Consider the following 17,518-nt stretch of genomic DNA (forward strand, 5'->3'; position numbering starts at 1 on the left):
ATATTGTCTGTCATTAATTACGTAATTAACCGGGGGACTCTCACCCATTAACAGTTAATCAAAAACCGATGAACGCTCAAGAACATTAATGTCATTGCATGATCCAGACATCTCAAAAAAATGCATGCCATATATGGAGATCTGACGATGCAACTGCTTCTAGGATGACAGTTGGGGCTTTGACATAGCCAATTTAGGTTCCATGTCATGCCGCAGGGCATTTACTCCATTCCCGATGCATACCGTCAATACTCCCTAGCATTCCACGAAATCCTTGTGATTCACCAAGTGCTAGGAGTCTAGATATATCTGACTCATTCAGATCCCTCTAGTGTCTAGGATCGAAGACATGGATGACTCCTATTACAAATTCTCTTAAAGATTCAATTACAATAGACTTACCAATCCGGCAATATTCTTTTTGTGAATCGGTCGGACATCCATATGCAAGCATTCTCATTACAAACGTAATTTTTTGAAGAGGTGACAATTCCTTTTGGATCATTGCATCAATTCTTTCGGTAAATTTGGGGTTGTATTCCCCAACGACATTTAGAATACGCAAAAATAAATCACGATTCATCCTGTACCATGTGCGAAACATTGTATTTCGAGTTTCATTGAAATAGTCTCTCATAATGGTTTCATGACTGAGTTGTCTATTACGATCTATCGTTTGGTAACCCATAACAGAACCAACATGACAAGAACGTTTTCGTGTAGCATTCTTTTCCATTTCTTCTAACATTCTAAGATCATCATCATCCCTTTATGCAACCCATTTGTCTTCTTCAAACATCATGTTCAATAAAGTAAATTTATTTTTCATTGTAGAGAAAGATATAGGGTATAGAAAAAAGAATATGGAAGATGAAATACACCAAGTTTGTAGAGAAAGAAGAAGATAGAGTTTGATGTGAGTTTGTAGAGAAAGAGAGTTGTATTTGTAGAGAAAGAGAGTTTGTAGAGAAATTTAATATGGTCGTTGGGTGGGGAGAAAAGAAGAAAATTTAAAATTTAAATTCAAATTGAAGGCCCCAAGAGAGGCCGAGGTTGGAGCTGAATTTTTGGGACTGCACTCAGGCTGAAAATTTTAGGTGAAATAGTGATTTTTAGAGCGTAAGAAAGGCTGAGGTTGGACTTGCTCTCACAAGTGGAATTCTGGATGTGAAAGGACACCCAACTTGTAAAGATGGGCAAGGAAAACAACGAGGCCCTTGGTGAATATATCTACATTTCAATCATTCACGAAACTAAGTGGACTTGGTCAACTTTTGTGTGTTAATATTTTACACCGGACTAATAATAATTATTTACATAAAAAAGAATTCCACAATTACTAATGATCATATATCAGCTAAAGACATACGGTGCGAGCTACGGACCCTTGGAAGGCCGGAAGAACAATTTTTTTTTGTTGATTGTTACATATTGGTTATCACAAAACAAAATATCATCAACTCAAGGTTGCCACAGACAGGGCCGTGGCCGAAGATTTGGAGGCCCCGTGCCAAAGTCTAGGCGAGGCCCTGTTATACTACAGTTCAATTATATATAAAAATAAATTGTCGACGAACTGAAATTCAATACTAATTTACAAATTACTACCTAACACTTATCCAAGTAAATTTCTCTCTGATACAAACAAGTTAAGTTATAAACATTTAAACTACGAAACTAAACATAATGAAATTGGGAGACAATGGCCGAAATTAATATCCAGAAATAAGAATTAAGAGGCGAAAAGTTTTATAAATTAAAATTCTACTTTGACAAGCTAGTGCTTGCTAAATTTGAATTTATTTAGAGATTGTGTCAAGTTCAAGAAATAGGATTGATTCAACCATAGTTTGATTTAAACTTCATTAAGAACCAGAACCATTTTGGATAAAATAAAATAGGTAGAGAAAGTTGGGCCCAAGCTTCTTTAAGAAGAGATGGAAATCTCAAAAATTAAACAAAATGGTTGGGAATGGGAGTCGAACCCTAGCCGTTGAAACAATCAACCAAATCAACCAAATTATGCACAACACAAGCACCAACCCAGCTATTGACTCTTTAATGTAAGGGTGTGGAATAGTCACTTATATACACACTACCGTTTTAAATGTAAAAAGGCCCCCAGCGCCCTGCTGTAGTGGTGGGCCCAGTGCAGCCGCCCTGCCCGCACTGGGCCATCCACGGGCCTGGCCACAGAACAATCTCATCAAAAAAAGATAGTAAAATAGATATCACGAGGTTCATCAGTTGTGGGACCTCACCTCACTTCCAACACATATCGGGCTCAAAATATATTTTGAAGGGTGCCTCTATAGGCGCCTCTCCTAATTGCTGTAGGGGCCTCTCTCTGTTGGCGCCTCCCCTATCGTACCAAAAGGCTCCTCCCGCACCTCTTCTTATTTTCTTTTTTCATACTTTTCTTTCTTTTTCTACTTCTAGAAATGGGCTATCCATCTAAAATGCTTATTGTTCTTGAGAGAAAGATCAAACAAATTTGAGATTAGTGGTTTGAATAGATCAGAATAAGTGATTGATCTATCATTTGAAGAGATCAAATATTAATTAGTGATATTTCAAATGCTAAAACCCTAGAACCAGGTATCGAAATAATTGATGCTATGATAATTCTTAGAAGTGCTTCTCAGATTTGTCTCTGTTCACTACTACACACACTAAATTAATGCTAAAACCTTCTGTATGGGAGGCGCCAACAGAGGGAGGCCCCTACAGCAATTAATGCAGGCGCCTATAGAGGCACCCTATTTTGAATCTTTCTTACATTCAAGTTAGTACAGTAAAATGTTTGTTTTCAATCCATTTGATCATTAATTTTCAAAATAAATGATATATCAACTATTCCTACTGTTCAATAAATTTTGTTTAAATGCTACTTTTTCACAAAAATCATGACAACTTCAACAATATTCTTAATACACATTTTCAAGATGTGCACGCCTTTCTCAACAAAAAAAAAAAAAAAAAGATGTGCACGCCTAAATTACAACAATTTTGATTATATGAATTTATGTGGAAACTAACATCTTAGTCGTTTATTATGAATGTTGTCAGAGTTTTTGTCATTTTTCACGAGAAGTATCATTGCGGTAACACTATGGTGCGGTAAGTGAAGTAGTGAACCCATGAATGAACAAAACTCATCATCAATTATCAACACCTAATATATCAACTCCTAGTGGACTAAAATGGATTTATTTCAAACTTTTTGGTCTTCATTCATTCAAGAGAGTGAGAGTGAGAGTAGGTAAGAAAGTGAATTTTGTGACCTAAATTAATGTCTCCCAACTGTTTGGTTGTGTGGCCCCTCACACATGTACACTTCAAACAATCTATAAATTGAGTAGCATATATACTAGTACTACTCCTTAGTCACTTTTATAGAGAGTATAGAGAGAAAGAGAGAGAGAGGGGGGAAGAGATTATTGCATGAAATGGAGATGGTGATGTTGAAGAGTATAGGGATTTTGAATGTTGAGATTTTCTTAAGGATATTCTCAATGATTCTATTAATTCTTACTGCTTGTCTTGTTGGATTAGATACTGAAACTCAATTGGTTTTTGGTATGGTTAAAAGAAAAGCCACCGTCAAAGACCTTGATGCTCTTCAGTATGTTACTAATATCTCTCTTTCTCTAATCTCTCTATGTTTAGTTTTCATTGCTTAACATAAATTTCACAAATGTTAAATGGCCCGAAATTAGGAGCCAACCACGTGCCTCACGGCCAACAACCTTTGGTTGTAGTGGTAAGAGGTATAATCTTCCACCTAGAGGTCAAGGGTTCGAAGCACACGATGAACAATTCAAAAAAAAAAACCAACGTGCCTCACGGTGATGTGGCCGGTCCCAATTGGTGAGGCTATGGAGAGAAAGAAATGTCTTGACCAATTAGAACAGGCTACATCACCGTTCGACCCGTGGTCGGTCTGAAAAAACAGGCTGACACAACTGGACAGTTGATGTGGTCGATCAGGGTTAGGGCAACAACTATCTTACAGATAGAGGATATACGTACTTGACCCATCCTGACCGACCTCACCATCCATCAAGGCTAGGGTAATGAGTAGCTTTTTTTGGCCAAGTATCATTTTTCGTAATTTGTTTTATGTAATTCTATTTATTTTTAATATTTCTTTGTTAATATTGTTGTTAATTAATTAGGGTTTTGGTGATTGTGGCATCTGTGTTAGCTGGATATAATTTCCTTCAATTAAGCAGATGTTTCTTCATTAGACCTGATTTCAAGAGATCATCAAACCCAAAAGTGATCAACATAAAACTGGCTTGGTTTTGTTTCTTGTTAGACCAGGTAATTATTTATTTATCATTTATGCTTTATTTTGTTCGTTTATTTTTTCTAATAAAAATCAAATTAAATTGTTAAGCTCCCATGCAGAGTTTTCACTTTACAGTTTTACGAAATACGAAAATTAAAATGTTCTTATGATCGTTGCATCAGACAAGGATCGATCTGCTAACAGTATCAACTCTCGCTCATTAAATTGTTTGTTCGGTCCGCAATGAAACGCAAATTGCATTTTATTGTGTTTAAGGCTGAATCTGATTTGCTTTTAAGTTATAAGAATAAGAGTATTTGTTTATACAAATTTTCATTTGAAAGGGTTTGGATAAAAAGCCAGTTGATTTCCCAATTGCTCCTTGTTTTTAGTCCATTCACAATTTTAACCCAAAATTAGTCTAACTGGCAAAACCACCCAAAATTAACTAACAACATAATTCTATGAGAAGGTCTTTAAAGCTTCCTTCTTCTACTTTTACCCTTTCTATATGCTTTTTTCCCATTTCAACTACTCGAACCACTGCTTCTATCACACCGTTACATCCTTAGCCTTCCCTCTCTAAGAGGGTAGACTACAATGCATAGTGGTTCTTGTAGTATCTAACTTAGTAATTACTCCTGGAGTTGATCCTCCTAAGACCTTTCTGTAGCTTCCTAGTGAATGATTGACTTCACTGGGACCGGAGAGACCTCTTACGTCTTACCCCATTATAATCACTGAGGATTGTTTGTGTAGTTAGAGTTTAGTAAGCATTGGTTCAGTTTGGGAGGCATGTTACAGTTCGACCCTAAGTCACTAACAAGAGGAAACGGAAGACGTCTCGTCATTATTTCTCGAGGGACTATAGCATAATTTGTAAAGAGTAAATCATATTTAGAGTAAAAGTTGGAGAGATAAAAATTTGGTCCACTTTATAAGTTCAAAGCCAAAGAAACCCTTCACCTAGGTTGGTATGAGGTTTGATCACTATCATCTTGTGAAGTCCATCAATGAGTCTAAACTGTGTAGTTGCCTAGTTGATGATCTACTTTATACTCATTAATGCCCTAGGCCTAGAGACAAATAAGACAAAAGAGACTTGACAGATGAAAAATGAAGAAGAGGAAATCAGTTCATATATATAATAGTTAAAAAGGAAGACACTGACAGGTCCTCTACCCTCAGATAGGGTCAGTAGAAAGTGATGGATCATCACTCAATGGGGTAGATATAAATAACCATAACAATAAATATCTAACTAGAAATGTGTATGGAAGTTTATATAGAAGGTATCTAGAAACTTTGCATTTATTCACAAACCAACCATCCAAACCTACATGTCCAATTTGCAAAAAAAAAAAAATCTATGTCCAAAATTTCACTATCTCCCTCTGGTAGTGTGGAACCTTATTTTCCGGATAGTTGTGATTGGATATTCATTGCTAACTGGTCTTTACGATCGAGTCAGGCGGCTTAATCCCCAGTAACCAACCAAATTTGGGTTCCCCGACATAATTTGACCTTCATCTCAACCCCGCCCCTCCTCCCCACACAACAGACCAATTTTGAGGGGAGTACGAGGAAAAAGAGTGCCAATAACACTTCAGGGGGTGACAAAAGAAAATACCCGTTAAACTATTGAATTTCAAAAAAAATTAAGTTGGAGGTGACTCTTGCAGGGGTCACACAGGCAGACAGGCTCGCCCTATCAAGGCGGTACACACTGTGCAATAGGTTGTGTTGAGCTCAGGGGCGAGTCCACATAGGGACCCGTGGGAGCGCAGGCCCCCACGACCCTAATGTGACTCACTTATGTTATACTTCATGTGCTACTATATTATATATCTCTATTTCAATTTATAACTACCATCCTTTCTTAGCTTAGGCGGTGAAACAGTGGAATTACATCACAAAGGTCAGGGGATCGAGAACCATGCAAATCACTTTTTTTTCTAGAAGGTTCTACTAACATATTTTTCTCTAGAATGTCTACTATTAGTTGGAATTGTTCACTAAAAATATATTATGAAGAGTATGCTTGGTTTAAAATTGCTTCTTATTAATTGAGATAACTCAATTTTGACCTACTCAAAGTCACCAACTAAATAAAATGGCATATGGTTCACCACCCTTTGGTGTAACGGATGGACACCCCTCTTAAGACCATGAGGTCGTGGGATCGAGTCTCGGTGGAAGCAGTTACCATCAAGATTTATCCTATGTAATTTAGGCTATGAATAATGTAATAATTTGTCGGGCTATAGGCCTCTTCGTTGTCGGGCTTTAGGCCTCTTTCATTCTCAGTTTAAATTAGGCGGTTATCGTGCTCATTACATCTCCATGATGCATCAATGCCTTGTAACGACTAACGTAGACCGTAGTCGAATTTTCAAAAAAAAAAAAAAAATGGCATATGAAGAGTTTTCTAAACAACCCCATTAATTTTGATTTTGTGTGATTTTTCCATGACTTGTATTTTGGACTTCAAAATTGTCTTTTTTACATTTTTTGTCATAGTAAATATGTTATTAGAAAGAAAAATTTATCCTCATCTTTTCTTCCATTACGATCACTTCCTCGTCATCATCTACCATTGTTTCTTCTCAATCTTCACCAATATCTCTTCATCCCCTCTTTTATTTTTTATTTCAATATCTTTTGGGAATCCAGTTGGGGAAAGATCCTCGAGCCATATTGATGAGAAAATTTGAGATTGCTTGTTATGTATCTAAAATAGTATTGAATATCTAAACTATAAATAAAATTTGTTATATTTTCTTTTCGGTTCTAGCTTAATCGTGTACTATGAAATTCTTTCATTAGCTATAACAAAAAGGTGCCCCCACTCATAAGAATTTCTGGCTTCGCCACTGGTTGAGCTTGGTCTGGCTCGGGATAGCTTGACCCACTTTACAGGACTACTCCATACTTAGATTAGAAGGTTACTTATCGGGGTTATTTTCGAAAAAGCAACAATGTAATGTTATCAGAAATTTTGTTTTGCACAAGTACGAAAATGTATAATTCTATTATTGTTTCCCCTATTCTTGAGATTTAAAGATTATAGTCCCAAATTAGAGGGGAGGCTGGGGAATGCCTCCAAAGACCAAACCCAACCATTATATTCAAACTTGATAGTCAGACACATTTAAAAGTACTTCGTTTTTGGAGCGATTTCGAAGATCAATCTGATATAAAAAGATTCTATTTTTTTTAAGATACAGTTTTATTATAACAGTGACAACTATAGACTGAATTCTTAATGGATGAGCAGGTAGCTGCGTATGCTTGCTTGGCGGCAACATCGGCAGCAACTCAGGCATCAATGCTAGCCGTAACAGGTGCAGATAGCTTCCAATGGATGAAACTTTGTAACACTTACACAAGATTCTGTTTTCAAATTGGTGGTTCACTTTTCTGTAGCTTAGCTGCATCAATCTTGATGTCTACTATCTCATCCATCTTAGCCTTCAATCTCTTTAGACATTATTCTTCAAACAAGTTACTTGTTCTCAAATCTCTACAACAATGAAAAATGATGTCCTGTGCCAAATGTACAACTAAATACTTCTTAGGGTTTATATTTTCGAACGGTATGTTATCGTTTAATTTGTGTTTGTGGGGTGTAAGATTAAAGATTAGTTATAATTACTAATAATTAAGATAGAATTTGAAAACATGAATTTGGGATGGGGTTGCTCGCGTTGTAAATCTTGGCATTTATATAGTATATTGTAAGAGGACAACTGAGCAACTTGTAAGACATGTATTAACATAATGCCAAGAGGTGCGGCTAGCTAATGTTTACAATGAAAACTCAATTTGATCTCGTTCAGAACAGTTTTTAGCAATCTATCATGACTAGTTATATGCAAACGAGACGTCACATATTCACGTTGAGCTATGATACTTTAGCGTACTAGATACTGACGTATTTAAATATTTCACCGTAGAAAAGAATTATTGTGAAAAGATAAATGTGTGGTTGTCATTTCATTCATTAACTAGGGTTACAACAAATAATTCCACATTCACATTTTTCCATCAACAATATCTAAAAGAGTTTTGAAATTCTTGGTAGAGCTTCCCTTAGTACTAACAGCATGTCTAGCAAGACCTCTAAGGGAACCAACCTTCTCCATCATTTTCTTTCCTTCTTCACTAAACAAGATCATATCCAAACTTTTCCTTGTTGATTCTTTCGTGAAGACATCGTTTTCAACTTTATTTCCTATTCTCCATACGTCAGATACTAATCGACTGTTAATCCTCTGATCACCAAAAAATGGGCGTGTAACCATCGGTATCCCAGAAGATACACTCTCCATTATCGAGTTCCATCCACAATGTGTAACGAAAACACCGGTAGCAGTGTGCTTTAAAATTTGTTCTTGTGGGGCCCACGGGACGACTAATCCCTTTCCTTTAGTCTTTTCAAGGAACCCATTGGGCAAGTGAACCTTGTTATGGTCTTTAAGTGACCATATAAATGGTGCACCAAGCTCTTCTAGTCCCTCTGCCAAAGCTGCAAGTTCATTAGGTGGTGGAGTAGTAACTGTCCCAAAGCTAATATAAGCAACTGAAGCTGGTTTTTGAGTATCCAACCAAGGAAGGCAGCCATGAACATCATTATTATTAGATTTGGGAGCTAAATTTAGAGTAAAGGGTCCTAGAGTAAGACACTTTTGAAACTTTTTTCTTAGATCATTAAGTACTGGAAGATCTATTTCTTCAAAGGAATTGAGAATCACAGCTGCTGCTTTTTCTAACTTATGGCCCATATGAAGCAACAAGATCGATATATCGGACTCCAAGTTTCCGAAAATTATACCCTCTTGCAAGTCCTTGATGCGTATATTACATACCCCTGGAATGAAATCGATGAGCTCTTCCTCGCGTCCAGCAATACCTGCATTTTGAAGAAATTGAGAAGTTCGAATTTTTTTTATGTCATTCTTAATTGTATTAAGTTTCTGAATTTCAACTCAAAACCAATTTAGCAATATGCAGATATGCTCTGCCTAGATGTGTTATTTTTGGTTATGGCAGATTATTTACTTGGGACTAGTCTCAGATTATTTTTTCCAAACACGGTGTTCTATGAGTCTAAAACGTGTCTTTTAAGGCGACACGAAAAATGTTGGCCTTGGGTCTATCACGTGTCTGACCTAACACTGATACCATGTTAAGTCTGTGGACGACCATCCCAAAATCATTTAGCAACGAGCCGGAAGATAATAGATACTACATTCTTGGTTAAGACAGGAAATTTGTCTACGTGAGACTATTCTTGCACAGACGCTTGTGTTCATTTCCGATACGAAAGCATAAATATGGGATTGAGTTTAGTCATTCTAGTACGAAAAATGATATAATGTTATGTGACAACGATTTGTTCTTATTAAAATTACCATTTTCTCCGAGTTTCATTTTCTCGCGAATAAGTTGAGTATAACAATGAGTAGACAAAGAACAAGCACCACCAATCCATAGAGCTGTCCATGGAATACCCATTTCCTCTGCCATCTCTCCAGCAAACCACATAAATGAATCAGAAATAATGGAGGTAATTTTCCTCTCATCATGCCCCATCATAACCGAATCAATCGCTTTTCGATAATTCTTATCCATTGATTTAAGAAAGAAACCAATCTCAGCCATTGGGTGTCCTGTAAATCCCTCAGGAACACCATCATCAACATCATAAACTTTCACATTACTAGGAAGATTAAGAGGGGAGTTTTTGGATTTAAGGATGGTATCAGAGATTGGTTTTTGACCAAAAGTTGTTAGGTTTGATTTTGATGTTGAGAAAAATGAGAAGTTTGTTAATGGAGCATCAATTGCTAACCTACAAGCTAGATTGAGGAGAGGAATGGCATGGGTACCATATGGAAATGCTATTACAACTACATGGTTTAGGCTTTGTTTATTGGTATTGGGTTCTCCCATTTTTTTTTTCTTAGAGAGAGAGTATGAGAGGAGTTTGAAAGTAATTAAGATGATGGTAATTTATAGAGAGAAATTAAGAGGGAGTTGGAGGTGTTAATTTGGTGAGTAAAAAGTCAATTGATGGTAATTGATGGTAATTAACCACCCAATATTTGGTTGATAGAAAGAGAAAGTGAAAAAGAAATGTTGGTTCTACGGCTTTCCAGGTGAATTATGGATCTTTAAACAAAAACAAAAAAAACGAATTGTGGACCCTTATGTTGATTTTATAGGATGACAAAGCATCCCCTGGGCAGAAGGGTTATTTTCCTATGCAGAATTGAGAGATGATTCTTCTTTTTGCATGGGATTGAAGTCAATTTTAGTTCGACCCGAATCGTCAAATTCAAAAGCTCAAAAACAATAACTATTGTTCCTCTAGTTAGAAGACGTGATTACGATCTCTCTCTACCTTGTCTTGATTAAGACAGAGTATCAGTTTGAAGTAGAAAACTTCGTTTCTTTAATTATAGAGAGATAGACAATAAGTTAAATATTGAATTATCTGTAGACCTGCTTTCGAATTAGCCGAATTAAACAAACGTAGCAAGACAATTGGAGAATAAGAAGTAGAATTTTTGTAGTCGATGCGAGAATAAATTCTCTTTCGTTAAGACATTTTACACCTTTGTAACAGTACCAATAGTTAAGTGTATGACTTCGGGATACAACGCCTATCCTTTCAAAATTGTGATAGCACTTCTATATTCTGAAAGCGAGCGAACCTTCGGAAGTAATATGAGCTCCTTAACTGATGCAAATTTATCTTCTAGACACTTGAATGCTTATTTTAATATCATGTGGTGCTAGCACGTCTACATTTTCGTCGGGTCAGTCTGACATCAGACGACGATTTACGTAGACAACTAAGTACTTGCATCCGAGTGAATGCTTGAACCCACCGTGCTTATACTATGAAAGTTTTCGACCACGACTGGCGTAAGTTTTTTTTTTGAGAATTCGACTACTATCTACATTAGTCGTAACAAGGCATTGGTACATCATGAAGATGTAATAGCACGATAACCGCCTAATTTAAACCAAGAATGAAAGAGGCTTAACCCCATAAACAAAGAGAGGCCTAAAGTCTGACAAATTATTACATAATTTACTTTATCTATAACTTAAATTACATGGGATAAATCTTGGTTAAGTAAAATTCTCTTTATACTTAACCAAAACACCAATTTTTTTTTAATTATCTAAAATAATTATAGATTATAGTAACTCATAATTTATCCATAAATGTGTTTGACGACAAGATTGACCATGCTAGTAAAATGTCACGGACACTTGTTTAAAATAAAAACATAAGAAAAATAAATTAAAGAAATGAGTACAGAAACTATGGTCGAAAGAAAATTAAAACCAAAATCTTCTATAAAAGGATGACACAACTAAATTGTGAATAATTAAAGTAAAATAATTACATAAATTGAATACGGAGAACAACACACACGAAAAATATGGAGATGATTTTTTCTTTCTTAAATAAATTTGTTGCTTAAATGTTATCATTCTTTTCCAAACTCATTTTAATGTGTTATTTGTTCATGGTTTAGGACAATTATTATAATGAAATCATATAAATACTAAAATGTAGAGAAAAAAGTAGTTGGCATAGTCAATCTCGTCGGATTTACGCCCATCATGGTCGGAAACTTTGTAGTGCATCAGGGCCGTGCCTGGGAATTTAAGGGCCCAGTGCGAAATTTGAATCTGGACCTTTTTGAACAAAAAAAAAACTACAAACAAAATTTGGACAAGCTATAATTTCTTTGTTAAGATGTATTCTTTCTTTGTACAAGATATAATTTAAAATCTAAAAGTAGATTTTCGAATTAAAATTAATTTTGCGGCTAGTGGGTTTCAAACCCTCACCAAACGGATGGAATAAGAAACTTCCAACCATCCCGGCTAACATATGTTTTTGTACATGGCTTTTTCTTTATGTTATATACAGTAGGTATTAGGATATTATTGCAAACGGAACCTTGTCGGTGGGGGTCCCTGTGCGGCCGTCCTGCCGGCACGGGCCCAAGCACGACCCTGAGTGCATTTATGGTGGGTTCAAGTTTTCGCTCAGGTGCACTTTACGTGATCAATGTAAAAATTACATAAATGTAAACCATACATTGAATTAACATTACTACGGAAACCAACACACAAATTTATTCATAATTTACCACTATTATTGTGTTAAATCATAAAAAAGAAAAAGACAAAAAGAAAAATAGTTGGCATCCCAACAAGCTAGAAGATTTTCCTCAAACACTTGGTTACTTTCTAAATAGAAATTGATCAATGTCTTTTACATTTACATCCAAAAAGTTCTAAAAAACTAAATTTGAATTAACATTACTAGGAAAAACAACACACACCGAAAAATATGGAGATGATTTTTCTATCTTTTTTAAATAATAAATTTATTGCTTAAGTCTTATCATTCTTTTCTAACTCATTTTAGTGCGTTATTTGTCCACGATTTATAACTGTTATTGTATTAAATCATAAAAAAAAGGAAAAAAATGTAGTTGACATTGCAATGAGTTAGAAGATTTTCCTGCAACACTTGGTAACCTTCTAAATAAAAACTGATCAATATCTTTAAAATATGCGTCTAAAAAGTTCTAAGAATTAAAAAAATTACATATCTTCACAATTCACATGAGAATAACAAAGAATAAGAACTTTTATGTAAATGAATGATTATTTGGAATAAAAATAAGAGACGTGAAGAGAGAGTATTACTTCCAAACAAAATTTTACTTTTGCTCAATGAGAGAGATTAAGGGAGAAAATTTACAGGGAGGTACGTTGGTTTGGAACTCCTTATTATAAATTTACAACATACATTTTAAAAATATTTCAAACATCGACATAACGCATTAGAAGTACGAATGAACCTGGCGGACACATAAATACAAAGCGAACAACATTAATAAGAAGAAACTCGTAAATTTCGTAACAATCAAGTGAGAAATTGTAGGAAAGAGTAAGAAATTAAGGAATTAGATGATTATATACTAATACAATGATACTCACCATAACTCTTTCTTCACTAAAAATGTAATAGAGCGTCAAAACCATTATCTATAAGACTTGGTCACAAGTAAACAATGAGAATCCATGAAACAAAAAAAAAACGAAATTAAATAATTCTTTCTTCTTTCCTGTGAAAAGAAAACCAAGACAAACGTACAAACTTAGAGAGAAGAGATGATGAATATTAAATGGTAGCAACCCCAAACTAATCAACTCATGATTTCCTCTATTATCTCTATGTGATTCTCCTCCTCCCACGACTATCTCTCATTTTCCAGGTGGGAAAAATTTTAATGGCTATATAATACCGAGGGTACACAAATAGAAAATGCATTTTTGTAAGTTACCAAACATAACAACTGCTTACAACGGTGTTGGGAAGCTAAAAAAGGCCGCGGCTTTGGGGAATAAAGAAAATTCTCGGGGGAATAAAGACATATTCATTTTCAGTTCAAAAAAGAGTTCTTTTGATTTCTGCCCCTAAATCTTCATCTCCTTCTCTCATCCTCTCTCTCTCTCTAGCTCACCCTCTCTATCTCTCTCATTTTAAACCTCTTAACATAATCGACCATTGGGCTACACATATGTTTTGTAATTCTCGTATTAACTCCTTTGCTCGATCCTCCATAGATCCAAGAACCAAATTCATATCATTGAAAGTAACTTTCATTAGTTTAATTGTTGTAACTATGGTGGTTTCGATCAAATCTTAACTCCTATAGTCTTGTTTGATTTTGAGGTGATTCTGTTGTTATAGCTTATGGGTCCGACTAAATTTGATCATTAACAATTCGGAGATTTAGGTTATTGGTTCGAAAGGAAGATTCAATTGAATAAAATTAGGGTTTCTGGGAGATCTAGGTTTTACTTACCAGATCCAGTTCTTTTTTGTCGATGTATGTTTATATTAATTACTTCTAAATTTTATTTGAGATTTGTTAAGAAATCCTTCTGGATTTTTTGCTTCTTGTTGTTTAGGTTTTGCAAAATTTCACCCTTTCTTTCTTTAATTTCTAGTAGTTCATATTTAGATAGTATGATCATGTATTTTGATGTTATCTTATGAATTGCAGTAGAGGGTTGTTTGAGCTTCTTGGGTCTGGGGTTATTTTGGCTTCTTTAATTAAAACTAGTTCTAGATCTTTTATTTGGTTCCGCCGTTATTTTCAACTAGGGTTATAAGTTGAAGGAGAGGACGAGCAAGAGAGAGAGGATGAGAGAAGGAGATGAAGATTTAGGGGCATAAATCAAAAGAACTCTTTTGTGGACTGAAAATGAACATGTCTTTATTCTCCGGAAAATTTTCTTTATTCCCCAGAGTCGCGGCCCTAAAAAAGTGGATGTGGTTAATATTCTTCTTATCATTTTAATTTATAATCTAGAGATGAATTGGAGGCTTCCAGGACAACGGTTAGGATTCACAAATGAAGATTGCACTGTCAAGAACAGAGACGTGTGGTGGGGTGAAGGTTGTGCGCCCGCACTGAGCCCTGTGATTGGCCTACTTTTAGAAGTACTTTATTGTGGTCTGTTAAGTACTAATGTGCTCGTGTACAATACAACAAAATTAATGAGGCAACTTAGTTGGTAAGAGGTTGAACCTAAGTACACTACGTGATGAGTCTGAATCCAGATCCAGGCAGTTTGACTTCTTTTTTGTATATCACTTCTTTTGTTGGAACATGCATGATAAATTATACTTTTGGATCTCTAGTATATGTATTTTTTTTTTTGTTACTTATCTACTACAATTTTGATAGCCAATAATTTAGGTGTCGTTTAGCAACACTAAATTTTTTAGTTATTTACGTAAAAAAAATTAAAAAATTAATTTGGTAACGTAAAAGTTTCCAACTTCACTTTAGTTAAAATTTGACTTTCTTTTGAAGTTCATATTTCTAGCTTTTGAATTTAAAGTTAAGCAACTTTTTTTCATATATGCACGCATTTTACTTTTCTCAAAAAAATTCCTTTGTTTATTTCCGCCCACCACAACTAAACTTCCACCACACCGTTGTACCACCACCACCAACCATCATTATACACCTCCACCACCACCACACCTCAAATCTCCACCACCATTGTATCTCAACCACCACCACACCTCCACCATTATCGTACCTCCACCACCATTCCTCCATCACTACAGCTCAACCACCACAGCCACCATTTGTATCTCAACCACCACCGTACCTCCACCACCACCACCACCACCACGTACGATTATACATCCACCACCACTATCCTATACCTCCACCTCCACCACCACCACTACCATACCTCCACTATCGTCGTACCTCCACCAACACCGCCCCGTACATCCACCACCACCATCATACCTCCACCACCACCACCAACGCAACCACCATCACACCTCCACAACCATCATATATTTACCAGAGTACCACCACCACCACCACACCTCAATCACATCACAACCACCACCGCTTCCATCACCATACCTCAAAGGCTCCACCACCACCACCAGTCCACCACTACCTATCGCCAACACTTCTTCAAAAAAAGTAATCATGAAATCACAAATAAATAATTGAAAGCAAGTATATTTATGAAAAACCAAATAGAAAAGTAAATTACATTACTAAACTAACTTTTAATTTTTTTACTTTATGTAACATTTTTGACAAACATACTTATGATGATTTTTTACTTTTTCGAAGCAAAAGAACTTATACTACAAGCAAAATTATTTATACTTTTGGTTGTCAAACGACACCTTAGTGTAGTATTTGTATAAAAGATAATCCGTCAAGGCTCTCAAATTAAATCATGTTTTTTCAGTCTCTCTCGCCCCTAACCCAAATATTGAATAAAAGTCTATAAAAGTTTTATTTGAGGTTGTTACGCCAATCGTAAAGCAACACCATGTATTAAGTTTGGATTTATCAATAGTTTAATCTATATTTTTACAAGTAAATTATTTCAAAATTGTTATTTTTTTTTTTTGGAATCAAACTTCATATAAGGCCGAACACGGCTATAAGATTACATCATGAAGAAAGACTACTAAGACAAGGCTTAGCAAGACATCTAACTCTACATTGTTGAGGGTGCTTGTAGAGCCCGATGGGGTAAAACATGGGCGTCCATGTTAGCTGTTCTGGGGCAGAACAGGAATGCTCTGATATTTGGATTGCCAATAAGGTGACGGGCCCGAGAAATGAGTTGATCGATCCTCCAAGGGCTTGAATCGTGACCGCAGATTATAAGGTCGATCAAAACCCTACAATCGCCTTCAATTATAAATACCTCTGCTTCTCTGACCAAACCCACTTCTAACGCCTCCAAAAGCGCCCTAGCTTCACTCTCCATGGCTGAATTACTTTCGATTCTTCTTGAAACCTCCTGAATCCTGGTACCATCTTGATTTTTGATTAATACTCCAATTGAAGCTCCTCTCTGGTTGTAAGCTCCATCAAAATTGATTTTTAAGTGATTAACATCTGGTGGTAACCAGTCTGTGATGGTTTGATCTGATGATGGGAGTTGAGATCTGGTGGTAACCAGTCTGTGATGGTTTGATCTGATGATGGGAGTTGAGATCTGTTCGAGAAACCTCTAGACTAAGACCGAGCTTGGTTGATGATGGTTCCTAGGTTGGCTTGCTTTCCATTGAACATTTTCTCGTTTCGAACCTTCCAAAAGCCCTAAATCAGGTGAGATAAGAACACTACCTTTTTTCCTCCTTCCTGTTTGTGATCATGTATTTGATCAATTCTTCTGGATCTGTTGTATGAGGTATGTTTTCGAAAGATGAGGCTATGTTGCATAAATCTTGAAAGAGATTGCATGTACCAAAGAGATGGAATGAAGACTCTGGTTCCAACCCACATAATAAACACGTTGGGTTTATATGTGGGTTTCCCCTTTGTATGCTTTTCAGGTCAGGTATTCCTCGGTTAACTAATTTCCACATGAATTGCATGATTTTGGGTTGTATGTGCTTTAAGGGCCAAAACTTTGACTATGGGAAATTGTCATTAGTTCTTGCTGATCTTATCTGAGGAGAGATTTCTCTATAATAGGATTTTGTAGAGAAAGAACCTTTTTCATGTGGGACCCAAATCATTTTGTCTGATGTTGGGTTGGGGTATAACGGAATTTTCATAATTTCATTTGCTGAAGTAGTTTCAAATTGATCTTTGATTAGTTCTTCATGCCATT

General features: G+C 35.8%; 2 protein-coding genes across 2 annotated transcripts; one reads left to right on the forward strand and one right to left on the reverse strand.

Annotated features, from left to right (window-relative positions):
- The first annotated feature begins 3,360 nt into the window (after positions 1-3,360).
- LOC147550424 (CASP-like protein 2C1) lies at positions 3,361-8,130 on the forward strand. The gene is made up of 3 exons (XM_086670991.1): positions 3,361-3,625; positions 4,179-4,326; positions 7,572-8,130. The coding sequence occupies exons 1-3, from the start codon at positions 3,450-3,452 to the stop codon at positions 7,827-7,829; spliced, it is 582 nt and encodes a 193-aa protein (XP_086527117.1). The 5' UTR covers positions 3,361-3,449; the 3' UTR covers positions 7,830-8,130.
- A 117-nt stretch (positions 8,131-8,247) lies between these two features.
- On the reverse strand, positions 8,248-10,277 carry LOC147550425 (anthocyanidin 3-O-glucosyltransferase 7-like). The gene is made up of 2 exons (XM_086672628.1): positions 9,709-10,277; positions 8,248-9,206 (listed from the first exon to the last, which is right to left on the reverse strand). Exons 1-2 carry the CDS (start codon positions 10,247-10,249, stop codon positions 8,329-8,331), a joined length of 1,419 nt encoding a protein of 472 aa, XP_086528754.1. The 5' UTR covers positions 10,250-10,277; the 3' UTR covers positions 8,248-8,328.
- Positions 10,278-17,518: the final 7,241 nt, after the last annotated feature.

The sequence above is a fragment of the Eschscholzia californica genome, unplaced genomic scaffold (genome assembly GCF_041429995.1).
Source record: "Eschscholzia californica isolate CP2 unplaced genomic scaffold, dmEscCali1.0.p SCAF_3, whole genome shotgun sequence".
Lineage (NCBI taxonomy): Eukaryota > Viridiplantae > Streptophyta > Magnoliopsida > Ranunculales > Papaveraceae > Eschscholzia > Eschscholzia californica.